At 51.4% G+C, this 16845-nt stretch overlaps 1 protein-coding gene across 1 annotated transcript; it reads right to left on the bottom strand.

Annotated features, from left to right (window-relative positions):
* Nucleotides 1-251: 251 nt before the first annotated feature.
* Nucleotides 252-15230, bottom strand: PSMB8 (proteasome 20S subunit beta 8). The gene is made up of 6 exons (XM_075578155.1): nucleotides 14979-15230; nucleotides 13612-13756; nucleotides 12848-12959; nucleotides 8138-8267; nucleotides 1112-1316; nucleotides 252-459 (listed from the first exon to the last, which is right to left on the bottom strand). The coding sequence occupies exons 1-6, from the start codon at nucleotides 15123-15125 to the stop codon at nucleotides 344-346; spliced, it is 855 nt and encodes a 284-aa protein (XP_075434270.1). The 5' UTR covers nucleotides 15126-15230; the 3' UTR covers nucleotides 252-343.
* Between the last annotated feature and the right edge of the window lie 1615 nt (nucleotides 15231-16845).

The raw sequence follows: 16845 nt of genomic DNA, 5'->3' as shown, positions 1-16845 counted from the left end.
TCTTCATCCACAATGTGGTGTAGTGCTCAGAGCAGTGGACTGGTAAATGACACGATCAAGGGTTCAGTTCCTGCATGGTGTGGTATAATATATATATAAATGTCAAATGACGCCGCATGGCCTTTTTGAAAGGAGCTGCAGGGAAAACACTGAAATTTGAAGGAGAAGAGGACTGAGGATCATGTGAGCGGACCAGGATGGTAGAGGCTCACCAGCAGGGGAGGAGTTAATGGAAGGAGAATGACACGGGATAAAGTCACATGGAGTATTTATTTCCTATTCTTATACAGTGATCCCTGAGAGTGTGTAACAGACACCTCTGCCCTGCGTCCTGCGCTCGGGGTCACTGAGAGATACTCTCCCCGCCTCCTCTGTGGTTCTCCGACAGGTACTTGTGGATCAGTTCGGCTACGTCATCTTTGCTGATTTTTATCCACCCGTCTTCACGCATGTGATATACTGACATGGGAGGGATAAGGGTCACTTCTATCTGTCACTGTCCCCTCTCCTGTTTCTCACCGTCACTGCCCCCTCAACTGCTTCTCACTGTCCCCTCTCCTCCTCTCTGTCACTGTCCCATCTCCAGTTTCTCACGGTCCTCTTTCCTGCTTCTCTCAGTCTCTGCCCCCTCAACTGCTTCTCACTGTCCCCTCTCCTGCTTCTCACTGCCACATCTCCTACTTCTCACTGTCCCCTCTCCTCCTTTCTGTCACTGTTCCCTCTCCTCCTTTGCTCTGTCACTGTTCCCTCTCCTCCTTTGCTCTGTCACTGTTCCCTCTCCTCCTTTGCTCTGTCACTGTTCCCTCTCCTCCTTCGCTCTGTCACTGTCCCCTCTGCCTTCTCACCGTCGCTGTCCGCTCTCCCTCTTCTCACTGTCATCTCCTCCCTCTCTCTGTCACTGTCCCCTCTCCCCTTTCTCTCTGTCACTGCCCCCTCTCCTACTTCTCTCTGTCACTGTCCCCTCTCATCCTTCTCTCTGTCACTGTCCCTTCTCCTCCTCCTCCTCTGTCACTGTCCCTTCTCCTTATTTCTCTGTCCACTGCCCCCTCTCCTCCTCTCTGTCACTCTCCCCTTTGCACTGAGCCCCCCACCCCTCCTCTCACACACTTACAGTTGACGACTCCTCCGGAGTAGGCGTCGCGGTGCGTGGCGTGAGCGATAGCTCTGCGTCCCAGGTCATACGCCTCCTGCGGGGTCAGGTCATAGCGGTAGCCGCTGTCCATCACCCCATACGCGTAGGAGTTCCCACAGCCGGTGGAGAAGATGTCACCCGATAACCGTGTCCCGTTATCATCCACGTAATACAGGCCGGGGCCCTGAGGAGGGACAGCAAGGGGCCACATCACAGGAAGTGTGTGTGTATATTCTGACATATACCAGAGGTGCGCAAACTTTTCCCGTGTGCACCCCTGCCTGCTCTCCTCGGCGCCTAGCACCTCTGCTCGATCCCAGCGTCAATTAATGCACGGGGTAATGTGACGTCACATCGCCATGGTAACGTGACATCATGTGAGCCCCATGACGCCGAGATAACAGAACGACGCGTCGCTGGAAGGGAAGTGTATTATAGACGCCTCGCGTGGCCCCCGGCATTTAATTTAAATGCCTGGGGGGGAGAGCGCGGGACATCTATAACTGCAGCGCCCCCCAGAAAATCTAGCGCACCCCCCAATTTGTGCATCGCTGACATATATACACACACTGTGTACATACTGTATATATGGTGCATTCAACACATTTACATATATACACTACCGACACACTTTATTGAAGTGTGGTCGGTACCGCAAGCCGGGAAATCTCCCGGCTTGCTAGTGGCCGCCCCTCGGCGTGCCGCGCGTCATAGACGCGCGGTCACGCGTCATCGGGAGCGTGCGCCCCCTGCACGCGTGTCCAGGGGCTCCCCGAGGGAGCCCTGGTGTCCCGCGATCGCGGGACAGCGGCAGGGGGTTCCGGGGGACCCGGCGGACCCGGCAGCGGTAGGGAGAGCGCCCCGATCGGAGGGCGCTCTTCCGCTGCTTCGGCGCGCGCCCGTCACACTCGGGCGCGCGCCAGGCTACTGCTGCGGCACAGAACGGGCAAATGCTCGAATAAACTGTGCCGCAGCAGTATACACACACATATCATATACATACACACACACACCCCTTGATGTGTCTCTTAATTAAATTCAACTTGTAACACCTAGCCAGGACAACAGCCTGTTTAGAAGTACCATTTGTTTAAATGTGCTAATTGAGCTGTTTGGGCTGAACTTAATTCAGTCAGGTGACTTGTAAGCGTTTCGCCGTTAACACGGCTTCATCAGGCTCTGCCTGCAAGCGTAGCTTCAGACCGCCAGCCTTTTTTGTCCTGTGGAGGCTCCCGTAGTCGTTTGTTGTCACTCCAACACTAATCTGCACTAATCAACATGCACAAGTCTAACCCACGCCAACTATTCTCTGTCTTTGATACTCTACTCAAACCACCCTCAGCTGCCTCTCCTTCCTCCATCTCCGCCCAGGACTTTGCTGACTATTTTAAGGAAAAGGTGGAATCCATACGTCAGAACAACCCCTCTGTTTCTTCCCATCCTACACCTCTTCCTAACTCTCCTCCTGCCTTCCTTGACTCTTTTTCCACTGTCTCAGAGGAGGATGTGTCGCTGTTGATCGCCACTTCTCCCTCTACCACTTGCCCTCTTGACCCCATTCCCTCCCATCTCCTAAAACCTCTTGCTCCTACTATAATCCCAATGCTCACACACATTTTTAACTCCTCCCTCTGCTCTGGAACCTTTCCATCCTCCTTCAAACATGCAACAGTCATACCATTACTCAAAAACAGCAAGCTTGACCCTACCTGACTTTCTAACTATCGACCTGTCTCCCTCCTGCCTTTTGCCTCTAAACTCCTTGAACGTCTTGTATTCTCTCGCTTGCTCCATTTTCTCAACACCTATTCTCTCCTAGACCCTCTACAATCTGGCTTCCGCACTGCTCACTCCACGGAAACAGCCCTCACTAAAATAACGGACGACCTTCATGCTGCCAAAGACAGAGGTCATTACACTCTGCTCATATTACTTGACCTCTCTGCAGCATTTGACACCGTGGACCACCCTCTTCTCCTTCACATTCTCCATACTCTTGGTATTCGGAACAAAGCTCTATCCTGGATCTCATCCTACCTCTCCCATCATACTTTCAGTGTCTCTTCTGCTAACACCTCCTCCTCCTCTATTGATCTCTCTGTGGGGGTACCCCAGGGCTCTGTCCTGGGACCTCTTCTCTTTTCTCTGTACACACTCTCTCTAGGTGACCTAATAACATCTTTTGGGTTTAAATATCACCTCTATGCTGACGACACACAAATATACTTTTCAACACCTGACCTTACACCTGCTATACAGACCAAAGTTTCTGAATGTCTCTCTGCTATATCATCCTGGATGGCCCTCCGTCGCCTTAAACGAACATGGCTAAAACAGAGCTCCTCATACTTCCTCCCAAACCTGGCCCTACTACCTCCTTCCACATTACTGTTGGAACTACGATCATCCACCCAGTAGCCCAAGCACGCTGCCTAGGGGTCACACTCGACTCCTCTCTCACATTCGCCCCTCACATTCAAAACATTTCTAAAACTTGTCGCTTTTTCCTCCGCAATATAACAAAGATACGCCCTTTCCTCTGTTGCTCGACTGCTAAAACTCTGACTCAGGCCCTCATTCTCTCCCGTCTTGATTACTGTAACCTCCTGCTGTCCGGCCTTCCTGCCTCTCACCTGTCTCCCCTACAATCTATCCTAAATGCTGCTGCCAGAATCACTCTACTCTTTCCTAGATCTGTCTCAGCATCTCCCCTCATGGAATCCCTCTCCTGGCTTCCAATCAAATCCCGCATCTCACACTCCATTCTTCTCCTCACTTTTAAAGCTTTACATTCTTCTGCCCCTCCTTACATCTCAGCCCTAATTTTTCGCTATGCACCACCCCGACTCTTGCGTTCTGCTCAAGGATGTCTTCTTTCTACCCCCTTTTTATCTAAAGCCCTCTCCCGCCTTAAACCTTTTTCACTGACTGCCCCACACCTCTGGAATGCCCTTCCCCTCAGTACCCGACTAGCACCCTCTCTATCCACCTTTAAGACCCACCTTAAGACACACTTGCTTAAAGAAGCATACGAATAGCACTGTGGCTATTCTGAACACATGATACATAAAGCCTGGCCCCCTGCAGACGCACTTACCAGAACTCCCTCCTACTGTCTCTGTACGTTCTCCCTACCTACCAATTAGATTGTAAGCTCCTCGGGGCAGGGACTCCTCTTCCTTAATGTTATGTTTGTCTAAAGCACTTATTCCCATGATCTGTTATTTATATTATCTGTTATTTATTCGATTACCACATGTATTACTACTGTGAAGCGCTATGTACATTAATGGCGCTATATAAATAAAGACATACAATACAATACAATACTCCAGTTCCAGCTTGCCTCAGCTCCTGTTACCGGACGCGGGGACAGAGATACATCACTGCGCAAGTGTACATGGCTTCTACCTTTGCTGACACGAACACTTTTACATGTGAGTGTATTTGTGTTTTTCTACCAATAAATACTGTTATCTATTTCTGAAATACGCTCCACACATTTCATTGTATTGTGGGGGAACAACGTGGGAGAGAGGTGCAGCTGACATCACGTCATCTGACACATACCAGTTCCACTGATTGACCCTACACACAGGCATGCAGACTGTGAAGGAAGCCACAAAGATAACTTTCTATTCTTCTGTGCTTACACATTGACGTGTAAGTAATGTTCTTATTGATTATTGTTATACCACACTACCCTTACTCCCTATTGGGTGCAGATTCGTACACTCCACATTTTTATTATTATTGTTTTATTGTTTATATTTTTGAATTGCATTGCCTTAGTCTTGATTGTCTATCACACAGTCTTGACATTTCCCTCTGGCCGTTGTCCTTTGCTCCCCTGTTGTTTCTCTTTCTTTCACATGTTCTAAGGATCTTGGACAGATCCGAGTGGGGTTAGAGCTGATAGGACTCGTCTCTGGAGACAATCACTGTCATCTAATACGGTAGTATCACACATTGTGTTTACATTTCCTATTCTCCGCTTCTGGTGCCCCTGGTTCTAGCTAGCGCCCTAGTTTCTGTTTTTCCACTGGCCTTCAACAGTGGACTGCAGCCAGCACCCACAAGGATGGCCACTACCTAGACCTGGTTTTCACTAAACTTTTCTTTCACTGATTTCTCCATTTCCCCATTTCCTCTCTCTGACCATCACCTCATCTCATTTTCTCTCTCTCGCTTCTCCCCTTCTCCATCTACCTCTCGTTTTTTCTGCAGAGACCTCCACTCTATTAACCTACCAGCTTTTGATTCCACTTTACGATCCTCCCTCTCCTCTCCTCTCTCAGCCCTGCTCCAGACCCTGACAACCTTGTCAGGAACTACAACTCTGCCCTATCCTCCTCTCCTGATCTACATGCCCTGCTTTCTCTCTGCCGTTCTCGCCCTTCTAACCCCAGACCCTGACTAAATTCCCACATGCGCATGCTGCATTCCTGCACTCATTCCTCTGAACGCCTCTTTGGGAAATCTCACACTCTCGCAGACTTCCTTCACTACAAATTTATGCTATCCTTTTTCAACTTTGACCTCTCTCAGGCTAAACAACCCGACTTTTCTTCACTAATCAACACATAGTAGTCTAAACCACGCCGACTCTTCTCTGTCTTTGACTCCCTACTCAGACCACCCTCTGCTGCTTGTTCGACTTCCTCCATCTCACCTCTCGACTTTGCCAACAATTTAAAGGAAAAGGTGGAATCCATACGTCAGGACATCCCCTCTGTATCCTCCCATCCTACACCTCTTCCTAACTCTCCCCCTCCATTCCTTGACTCTTTATCCGCTGTCACAGAGGATGTGTCGTTGCTGATCCCCTCTTCTCCATCTACCACCTGCCCTCTTGACCCCATTCTCTCCCATCTCCTAAAACCTCTCGCTCCTACTATAATCCCTACGCTTAGACACATTTTTAACTCCTCCCTCTACTCTTGTACCTTTCCCTCTTCCTTCAAACATGCAACAGTTATATCATTACTCAAAAACAGCAAGCTTGACCCTACCTGTCTTTCTAACTATCGACCTGTCTCCCTCTTGCCTTTTGCCTCTAAACTCCTTGAATGGTATTCTCTCGCTTGCTCCATTTTCTCAACACCTATTCTCTCCTGGACCCTCTACAATCTGGCTTCCGCACTGCTCACTTCACTGAAACAGCCCTCACTAAAATAACTAATGACCTCCATGCTGCCAAAGACAGAGGTCATTTCACTCTGCTCATATTACTCGACCTCTCTGCAGCATTTGATACTGTGGACCACCCTCTTCTCCTTCCCATTCTCCATATTCTTGGCATTCGTAAAAGAGCTCTATCCTGGATCTCCTCCTACCTTTCCCATCGTAATTTCAGTGTCTCTTTTGCTAACACCTCCGCCTCTATCGATCTCTCTGTGGGGGTACCCCAGGGCTCTGTCCTGGGACTCCTTCTCTTTTCTCTTTACACACTCTCTAGGTGACCTAATCACATCCCTTGGGTTCAAATATCACCTCTATCCTGATGACTCACAAATTTACTTTTCTACCCCTGACCTTAAACCTGCTGTACAGTCTAAAGTTTCTGAATGTCTCTCAGCAATATCATCCTGGATGGCCCTCCGCCGACTTAAACTTAACATGACTAAAACAGAGCTCCACATACTTCCTACCAAACCTGTCCCTACGACCTCCTTCCACATTACTGTTGGAAGTACTATAATTCATCCAGTAGCCAAAGCATGCTGCCTAGGGACCACACTCGACTCCTCTCTCACATTCAAAAGGTAGCAAAAAACTGTAGTTTTTTCCTCCGCAATATAACTAAGATACGCCCTTTCCTCTGTTGCTCGACTTCAAAAACTCTGACACAGACCCTCATTCTCTCCCATCTCGACTACTGTAACCTCCTGCTGTCTGGACTTCCTGCCTCTCATCTGTCTTCCCTTATAATCTATCCTAAACTCTGCTGCCAGAATCACTCTACTCTTTCCTAAATCTGTCTCAGCGTCTTCCCTGCTGAAATCCTTCTCCTGGTTTCCTATCAAGTCCTGTATCACAGACTCAATTCTCCTCCTCACTTTGAAAGATTTAAACTCTTCTGCTCCTCCTTACGTCTCAGCCCTAATTTTTCGCTATACACTATCCCGACTCTTGCGATCTGCTCAAGGATGCCTTCTCTCTACCCCTTTTGTATATGAAGCCTTTTGTATCTAAAGCCCTCTCCCACCTTAAACCTTTCTCACGGACTGCCCCACACCTCTGGAATGCCCTTCCCCTCAATACCGGACTAGCACCCTCTCTATCCACCTGTAAGACCCACTTTAAAACACACCTGCTTAACGAAGCATATAAGTAGCTCCATACCTAACACTATAATCCAGATACATAAAGCTTGGCTCCCTGCAGACGCACTTACCAGAATGCCCTCCTACTGTATCTGTATGTTCCTCCTACCAATTAGATTGTAAGCTCTTCTGAGCAGGGACTCCTTTTCCTAAATGTTACTTTTACAGTATGTCTGAAGCACTTCTTACCTTTTATGTGTTATTTATATTATGTTATTTATATGATTGTCATGTGTATTACTGCTTTGAAGCGCTATGTACATAATGGTGCTATATAAATAGACATACATACATACACACCCGCATCATATACTGTACATCTATATATATAAGACTGAAATAATGTTTGTGTGTGTATTTGTGCCCCCTGTGATTGGTCGGCGGACAGCCACAGCTCATTGGCCTGCGGGGTGGGCTGACGTTTATATACACACACACAGTATATATAAGCAAGTATGCAAGCACATAAACACATACAGACTATATATATATATATATATATATATATATATACACACACACACATACATATATACACATACAATAATATATTTAAGAAAACTCATACACACACATGCATGGTCAGACTAACATACACATACAGGCAAATACACCCGCACGCACATGACCATGTGTATACATGCTTTCACGCACAACTGCACGCACACACGCGTGTTACCTTCTTATCCCACCCGCAGACCATGCTACCGACAGACAGTCCCATCCCTCTGTACTGCAGCATCATGTTACACAGGAGCTTGGAGGCCGCTGACACGGAAATACGCTCGTTATTCCTCAGCTGGTATAACCTGAGAGACAGGGAGATGTATGTAGTATATTTATATATTGATACGCCATCACATTGCGGGTCTTTTGTCCAGATTAATAAAACAGATGACAGAGAAGCCCAATGCTACATCCAACATGACAAAAATACACAGTAAAATACTTATATATTCTCTTGAAAAAGGGTCATTTAGTTAACCCTTTGGCCAAAGCGTTGTAAGCTGTGAGCCACGACAAGGCAGACACCTGTTCGCAAGTCCTAACACTACCAGATAAAATACTAATATACCTCTATTAGGATTTTTCAAGAGAATATATAAGTATTTACTGTGTATTTTTGTCATGTTGGGTGTAGCATTGGGCTTCTCTGTCGTCTGTTGTATACATATGTCACGCTCAATAGCACTCCATTTTGACACTTATATACATACTAGCTGATATTCCCGGCGTTTGCCAAGATGTAAATCTGTAATTAGGTAGTATTTATAAATAGGGGAAGAATAGGTTGAGTATTTGGTGTAAAGGTTGTATAGTGATGTTGAAAAGAAACATGGAAGAAAATGTAATACGATGCTGTTGTTTAAAAATGGTTTATTGTAAACACACCACAGTACCATGTGAGGTGTGAGGGGTGTGAGTCGGCAGGCGGGTGTTCAGTACGGGTGGCGGGTGGGACTCCCGCTAGGGTGTGAGCGGGTGTGAGGTGGTGAGTGGCTGGTGAGTGCGGTGTGGCTGTCCCGCTACGGTGGGAAGGGGTGTGAGGTGTGAGGCGGTGTGTGGCTGCTGAGTGTGTGTTGCGGGTGGGTGTTGAGTGCGGGCTGGGTGGTGCGTTCCCGCTAGGGTGTGAACGTCTGTGAGGCGGCGGGTGTCTGGTGAGTGCGGCGGTGGCTTGTCCGTGATGTCGGTGCGTAGGTGTGTGAGTGCTGCGGGAGGCGCCGGGTGGGGTGGTTGCGGCGGGTGGTCAGTGATGTCAGTGCGTAGAGGCGGGAGTGTGTCGGAGTGCGGGTGGCAGGTGTGCAGGGATGTGAGGCGGCGGTGGGTGAAGGCAGAGGGAGTCGGGTGGGGTGAAAGGCAGAGGCAGGAGGGCGGGTGGGTGAAAGGCGGGAGGGTGAAAGGCAGAGGCGGGAGTGCGAGCGACGGCGGGAGTGCGGGAGGCGGTGGGTGGGTGAAAGCAGAGGGCGGGCGGCAGCCAGGGGTTGGAGGGCAGATGGCGGGTGTTTGAAAGGCAGGGGGAAGGGGGGGGAAGGCAGGAGCGGGGGGAAAGGGGAGGAAGGCAGGGCGGGGGGAGGAAGGCAGGGGCAGGGGGGAGGAAGGCAGGGGCGGGGGGAAGGGGTGGAGGAAGGCAGGGGCGGGGGGAAGGAGGGGGAGGAAGGTAGGGGCGGGGGAAGGAGTGGGAGGAAGGTAGAGGCGGGGGAAGGAGGGGGGAGGAAGGTAGGAGGAAGGTAGGGGCGGGGGAGGAAGGCAGGGGCGGGGGGAAGGGGAGGGGGAGGAAGGCAGGGGCGGGGGAAGGGGAGGGGAGGAAGGCGGGTGGGGGGAGGAAGGCATGGGTGGGGGGAGGAAGGCAGGGGTGGGGGGGCAGGGGGGGAGGAAGGCAGGGTGGGGGGGAAGGGGGGGAGGAAGGCAGGGGTGGGGGGGAAGGGGGGGAGGAAGGCAGGGGTGGGGGAGGGGGAAGGAAGGCAGGGGCGGGGGGGGAGGAAGGCAGGGCCAGGGGAAGGAGGAAGTGTCAGTGTATCTGTCACTGTATGTGAGTCACTGTATGTGTCAGTTGGGGGGGGGGGGCAAAAACGGAGCTGGGGGTTGTGGGGCCAAAAACGGAGCTGGGGGTTGTGGGGCCAAAAACAGAGCTGGGGGGTGTTGGGCCAAAAACGGAGCTGGGGGGTGTGGGGCCAAAAACAGAGCTGGGGGGTGTGGGGCCAAAACGGAGATGGGGGGTTTTGGGCCAAAAACGGAGCTGGGGGTGTGAGGCCATAAGCGGAGCTGGGGGGGTGTGGGGCCAAAAACGGAGCTGGGGGGTGGGGGGCAAATACTCACAGGTCCCCCCCAGCAACAACCACAGGTAGCATTTCCTCACCTCAGGCAGCAGCAGCAGTGTGCCTGGGGGTTGGGGAACCCTGGGTTAGAGTGCACCGGCCAATGGGAGCCGTGGGGGGGCGGGACACACGGGGGGGCGAGACACCGGACATTGAGAGCCGTGGGAGGGCGGTGGGCCGACGGAGCAATCTGATTAGCCAGAGGCTGAGTGACAGGCCAACTGACCAATCATATTGCCCATAAGCACAGCCAACAAACAACGTTTTCAAAAATATATATCTATATATATATATATATAAATATGTAAATATAACTGTATGATCTGCATGTCTAAGGCAGGTCTGCAACCCCGCCCTTCACCATTATCATCCAGCACACAGCACTTCCACTGCAGCAAGGGATTCTGGGAAATTACATGCAAATGAGGCACGCAGTGGCACTTTTTGCTTCAAAAACCATTTTTAACATGGTTCCCAATAGGCTTAAGCTTGCTGCATGGGTCACAGCTTTGAGCACAGCCAGGGTTAAGGTGCATACCCAGAAAACCACCTAGATATATTTTGTGGGGGCTCAGGGGTTCCCAAAAAAGAGCTTGCTGGGGTTTTGCGTTTTGTCCCAGATTAATGCAGGAAACCTTGGGGTTTGTTGAACATGGTTTTTATTACTAAAAATATAAGTGATAGACAGCATTGAGTTTGGATAATAGTAAGGAAATTAGCAACCAGTGCACACGGGAACAAGGAGGAACCCTAATCCCCCCCACATAAACAGGAACCCTAATCCCCCCCACATAAACAGGAACCCTAATCCCCCCCACATAAACAGGAACCCTAATACCCCCCACATAAACAGGAACCCTAATCCCCCCCCACATAAACAGGAACCCTAATCCCCCCCACATAAACAGGAACCCTAATCTCCCCCCCCCCCACATAAAACCGGAAACCCTAATCCCCCCCACATAAACAGGAACCCTAATCCCCCCCACATAAACAGGAACCTTAATCCCCCCCACATAAACAGGAACCCTAATCCCCCCCACATAAACAGGAACCCTAATCCCCCCACATAAACAGGAACCCTAATCCTCCCCCACATAAACAGGAACCCTAATCACCCCCCCCCACATAAACAGAAACCCTAATCCCCCCCACATAAACAGGAACCCTAATCCCCCCACATAAACAGGAACCCTAATCCCCCCCACATAAACAGGAACCCTAATCCCCCCCCACATAAACAGGAACCCTAATCCCCCCACATAAACAGGAACCCTAATCCCCCCCCACATAAACAGGAAACCTAATCCCCCCCACATAAACAGGAACCCTAATCCCCCCCCCCCCAACATAAACAGAAACCCTAATCCCCCCCACATAAACAGGAACCCTAATCCCCCCCACATAAACAGGAACCCTAATCCCCCCCACATAAACCGGAACCCTAATCCCCCCCCACATAAACAGGAACCCTAATCCCCCCCACATAAACAGGAACCTTAATCCCCCCCACCATAAACAGGAACCCTAATCCCCCCCACATAAACAGGAACCCTAATCCCCCCACATAAACAGGAACCCTAATCCCCCCCACATAAACAGGAACCCTAATCCCCCCCACATAAACAGGAACCGTAATCCCTCTGCATAAACAATGTAGAAAATAGGAGGAGAACTCCCAGCACTCAATGGTGAAATAACAAAAATAATAGGGATAAGACAAATGGAATTGAATATGGTGAAAATGGTGTATACACAAAACACACAGACAGCAAATAACTGTGAACATTTATGATCAGTGAAAATGTCCTAATGTGTTTGGAAACACCGCTATAGGGGAAGCAACATGAAGGAAGGAAGGGAGGAAGGGAAAGACAAGGAGATAGGGATGCAGGGGAATAAGGGGGGGGGGGCAACGTTTTGGGGGGGGTGAGCCCTTTCTTCAAGCCTGTTCCCAGAGATCAAAATGACCAGAGGTACTGTACTTCCCTGTATTCAAAAACTCCCTAAAAGTAGGACACCCAGTGTGATCCTTACTGGATATGCTTCCTAGTAAGCCTAGTTACATGCTCTGAGTAACGCCTCCTGAGATAGGAGAAAATGAAAGCATCAATGGGCTACACCCGCAAGAGCAACCCTAGTAATAATAATAAATAATACATGCAAATAACGTTACATCAGGTGCAGATAATCTCTCCCTGATAGTCCACTGGTAACTTCTTTACTGTTGCTGTAGGGGGTATTAATCCTCTGGAGAGGGAGTACTAGCAGCAGGGGGTATTAATACTCTGGAGAGGGAGTACTTGCAGCAAGGGATATTAATACTCTGGAGAGCGAGTACTGGCATCAGGGTGTATTAATACTCGGGACAGTGACCACGGGCAGCAGGGGGTTTTAATAATCTGGAAAGTGAGTACAGACAGCAAGGGGTATTAATACTCTGGAGAGGGAGTACTTGCATCAGGGGGTATTAATACTTGGGACTGTGCACACTGAAAGCAGGGATATTAATGCTCGGGGCAGCGAGTACTGACAGCAAGGGGTATTAATACTCTGGGTGGGCAGATTCTCACCTGCACTCTTTAGCCAGCATTCTCTCCCAGTACTGGCAGTCGGCCGCACTCCCGGACATCGTCCCCAGCAGGTAAGGGTTAATCTCGATCACTTTATTTACTTCCAGAGTGGCTGTGAGCAGAACATTATCATTAGCTTCTTGCCCTAGAAGCTGAAACTCTAATATACACATTGTATACTCATACAGGGTCTGCCTGACCCCATGAGCTGACACTCTAATATACAGTGTATATACATATAGGGTCTGCCTGACCACATGAGCTGACACTCTAATATACAGTGTATACACATATAGGGTCTGCCTGACCCCATGAGCTGACACTCTAATATACAGTGTATATACATATAGGGTCTGCCTGACCACATGAGCTGACACTCTAATATACAGTGTATACACATATAGGGTCTGCCTGACCCCATGAGCTGACACTCTAATATACAGTGTATACACATACAGGGTCTGCCTGACCCCATGAGCTGACACTCTAATATACAGTGTATACACATATAGGGTCTGCCTGACCCCATGAGCTGACACTCTAATATACAGTGTATACACATACAGGGTCTGCCTGACCCCATGAGCTGACACTCTAATATACAGTGTATACACATATAGGGTCTGCCTGACCCCATGAGCTGACACTCTAATATACAATGTATACACATACAGGGTCTGCCTGACCCCATGAGCTGACACTCTAATATACAGTGTATACACATACAGGGTCTGCCTGACCCCATGAGCTGACACTCTATTTACCAATATATTTCCCTGCTGATGCCCTGGAATCCACAGCCACGATAACTCCGTGTTTAAACTTGAAGGCCAGCGTGGTGGTTCCGTGTGCAGGTGTAATCTTCACCCCGTCCCGACCCCGCTCCAACCTGCTCAGGAAAGGAGCCGGCTGTGGGAACAAACAGGACGGATTACATAGGGGGTTAATGGAGCGACGCTCTGCCGGATCTCTGGCAGGGGAGGGGTTAATGGAGCGACGCTCTGCAGGATGTCTGGCAGGGGAGGGGTTAATGGAGCGACGCTCTGCCGGATCTCTGGCAGGGGAGGGGTTAATGGAGCGACGCTCTGCCGGATCTCTGGCAGGGGAGGGGTTAATGGAGCGCCGCTCTGCCGGATCTCTGGCAGGGGAGGGGTTAATGGAGCGACGCTCTGCCGGATCTCTGGCAGGGGAGGGGTTAATGGAGCGACGCTCTGCCGGATCTCTGGCAGGGGAGGGGTTAATGGAGCGACGCTCTGCCGGATCTCTGGCAGGGGAGGGGTTAATGGAGCGACGCTCTGCCGGATCTCTGGCAGGGAAGGGGTTAATGGAGCAGTGCTCAACAGGGTGTGTGGCAGGGGAGGGATTAATGGAGCGACGCTCTGCCGGATCTCTGGCAGGGAAGGGGTTAATGGAGCAGTGCTCAGCAGGGTGTGTGGCAGGGGAGGGGTTAATGGAGCAGTGCTCAGCAGGGTGTGTGGCAGGGGAGGGGTTAATGGAGCAGTGCTCTGCAGAATGTCTGGCAGGGGAGGGGTTAATGGAGCAGTGCTCTGCAGAATGTCTGGCAGGGGAGGGGTTAATGGAGCAATGCTCTGATAGGGAAACATAAGTTAGAGAGGTGCATGGGGGGAGGAGGAGGATGGAGAGAAGTGTATGGGGGGAGGGGGAGAGAGAGGTGTATGGGGGGATGGGGAGAGAGAGGTGTATGGGGGGAGGGGAGAGAGAGGTGTATGGGGGGAGGGGAGAGAGAGGTGTATGGGGTAGGGGAAGGAGAGAGGGGTGTATGGGAGGAGGGGAGGAGAGGAGGGAGGTGTATGGGGGAGGGGGAGGAGAGGGAGGTGTATGGGGGGAGGGGGAGGATAGAGAGGTGTATGGGGGGAGGGGAGAGAGAGGTGTATGGGGGGAGGGGGAGGAGAGGGAGGTGTATGGGGGGAGGGGGAGGATAGAGAGGTGTATGGGGGGAGGGGAGAGGGAGGTGTATGGGGGGAGGGGGAGGATAGAGAGGTGTATGGGGGGAGGGGAGAGAGAGGTGTATGGGGGAGGGGGAGGATAGAGAGGTGTATGGGGGGAGGATAGAGATAGGATAGAGAGCCCCGACCCCCCCCCCCCCCCCCCCTGAGCCAGCTGCCCCTACCTGTAACCCCAGGGGCAGTGCCAGCTGAGGGCTTCTCATCCCGAAGCTGTAATGCGTAGGACCGGGCTCTGCGCCCGTGTCACTGGAGGGATACCCCAGGGGCAGCTCCCAGCCCGTATTGCCCCCACACACGTCCACCAGAGCCATTGTGTGAGAAGATGTGGGGGACAGTGGGCAGTGTCGGGGTCCTCTCTGCGCTGTCTCTGAGTCTCTCCGTGTCTGAGAGTGAGAGTGAAAGTGAAAGGTTTCTCTCGTCCCCTGACAGTGAAGGAAGGAAGGGGGGGAGGGGAGAGTCACTCCCCAACCCACAACCCCGCTGACTAGAGAGCCAGCTCTTGGGACAAGGATTCACTCACCGCCTTTACTATGTACAGCGGGGGGGAGAGGGGAGGGGGGAGGAGGGGGGAGGGGGGAGGAGGGGGAGGAGGGGGAGGGGGGAGGAGGGGGGAGGGAGGGGGGGAGGGGTGGGGGGGAGAGGAGGGGGAGGGTGGGGGGGGAGAGGAGGGGGAGGGTGGGGGGGAGAGGAGGGGGAGGGTGGGGGGGAGAGGAGGGGGAGGGTGGGGGGGAGAGGAGGGGGAGGGTGGGGGGGGAGAGGAGGGGGGGAAGGGAGGGTGGGGGGGAGAGGAGGGGGAGGGGTGGGGGGGGAGAGGAGGGGGAGGGGGGGAGAGGAGGGGGAGGGGTGGGGGGGGGGAGGGGGGGGGGAGAGGAGGGGGAGGGGGGGGGGAGAGGAGGGGGAGGGGGGGGGAGAGGAGGGGGAGGGGGGGGGGGAGATGATGCAGGTCTCATGTTATTTATATTTATATCACGCCAGCGATGTACACAGCGCTGTACAACATTACAATAGGAAGGTAAATACTGTGCATTACACACACTGGGGAGAAGTGATAACATGAGTCTAAAAGAAACCCTGCCAGAAGAGCTTACACTCTGTTTCTATCATATACATAGTCACATATATAAAGGGATTCAGAAAGGTGCAGGAGGGAAGCACGTTTCAGAGAGAGAAGAGCTGGAACAAGAGTGTGGAAGGCTCAGGGGAGAGGCGCCGAAGTACTTATTTAAGGAAAGGGTGGTGGATATGTGGAAATGCCTCCCAGCAGAGGAGGTAGGGGGTAGTACAGTAAGGGAATCAGTCATGCTCGGGACAGAGATCAGGTAATTCCTAAATATGGACGGAAGCTCCAAGGATCAAATAGGGTCTAAAGTTTTATAGCAGATAGGAAAGTGTTTGCGTGTGTCTGTGTGCATATAAGTACATACAGATGCAGCCGGTGTTATTCGAACATATCACGCGCTGTATACCTCGGAATACCAATGTCATGGCGCGTCATTACCGCGTGTTGTATACCTGGGAATACCCATGTCATGGCGCGTCATTACCGCGTGTTGTATACCTGGGAATACCCATGTCATGGCGCGTCATTACCGCGTGTTGTATACCTGGGAATACCCATGTCATGGCGCATCATTACCGCGTGTTGTATACCTGGGGAATACCCATGTCATGGCGCGTCATTACCGCGTGTGGTATACCTGGGAATACCCATGTCATGGCGCGTCATTACCGCGTGTTGTATACCTGGGAATACCCATGTCATGGCGCGTCATTACCGCGTGTTGTATACCTGGGAATACCCATGTCATGGCGCATCATTACCGCGTGTTGTATACCTGGGAATACCCATGTCATGGCGCGTCATTACCGCGTGTTGTATACCTGGGAATACCCATGTCATGGCGCGTCATTACCGCGTGTTGTATACCTGGGAATACCCATGTCATGGCGCGCCATTACCGCGTGTTGTATACCTGGGAATACCCACGTCATGGCGTGTCATTACCGCGTGTTGTATACCTGGGAATACCC

This window comes from Ascaphus truei, chromosome 20 (assembly GCF_040206685.1).
Source record: "Ascaphus truei isolate aAscTru1 chromosome 20, aAscTru1.hap1, whole genome shotgun sequence".
Classification (NCBI taxonomy): Eukaryota; Metazoa; Chordata; class Amphibia; order Anura; family Ascaphidae; genus Ascaphus; species Ascaphus truei.
The sequence above is the reverse complement of the archived record's forward strand: the minus strand, read 5'-3'. Positions and strand labels throughout refer to the sequence as shown.

Coding starts and splice junctions, on each gene's coding strand:
- PSMB8 (XM_075578155.1), bottom strand. CDS start 15,125: ATGGCTCTGGTGGACGTGTGTGGGGGCAATACGGGCTGGGAGCTGCCC. Junction 13,757..14,978: donor CACTGCCCCTGGGGTTACAG/GTAGGGGCAGCT, acceptor TTGTTCCCACAG/CCGGCTCCTTTCCTGAGCAG. Junction 12,960..13,611: donor ATCAGCAGGGAAATATATTG/GTAAATAGAGTG, acceptor TTCTGCTCACAG/CCACTCTGGAAGTAAATAAA.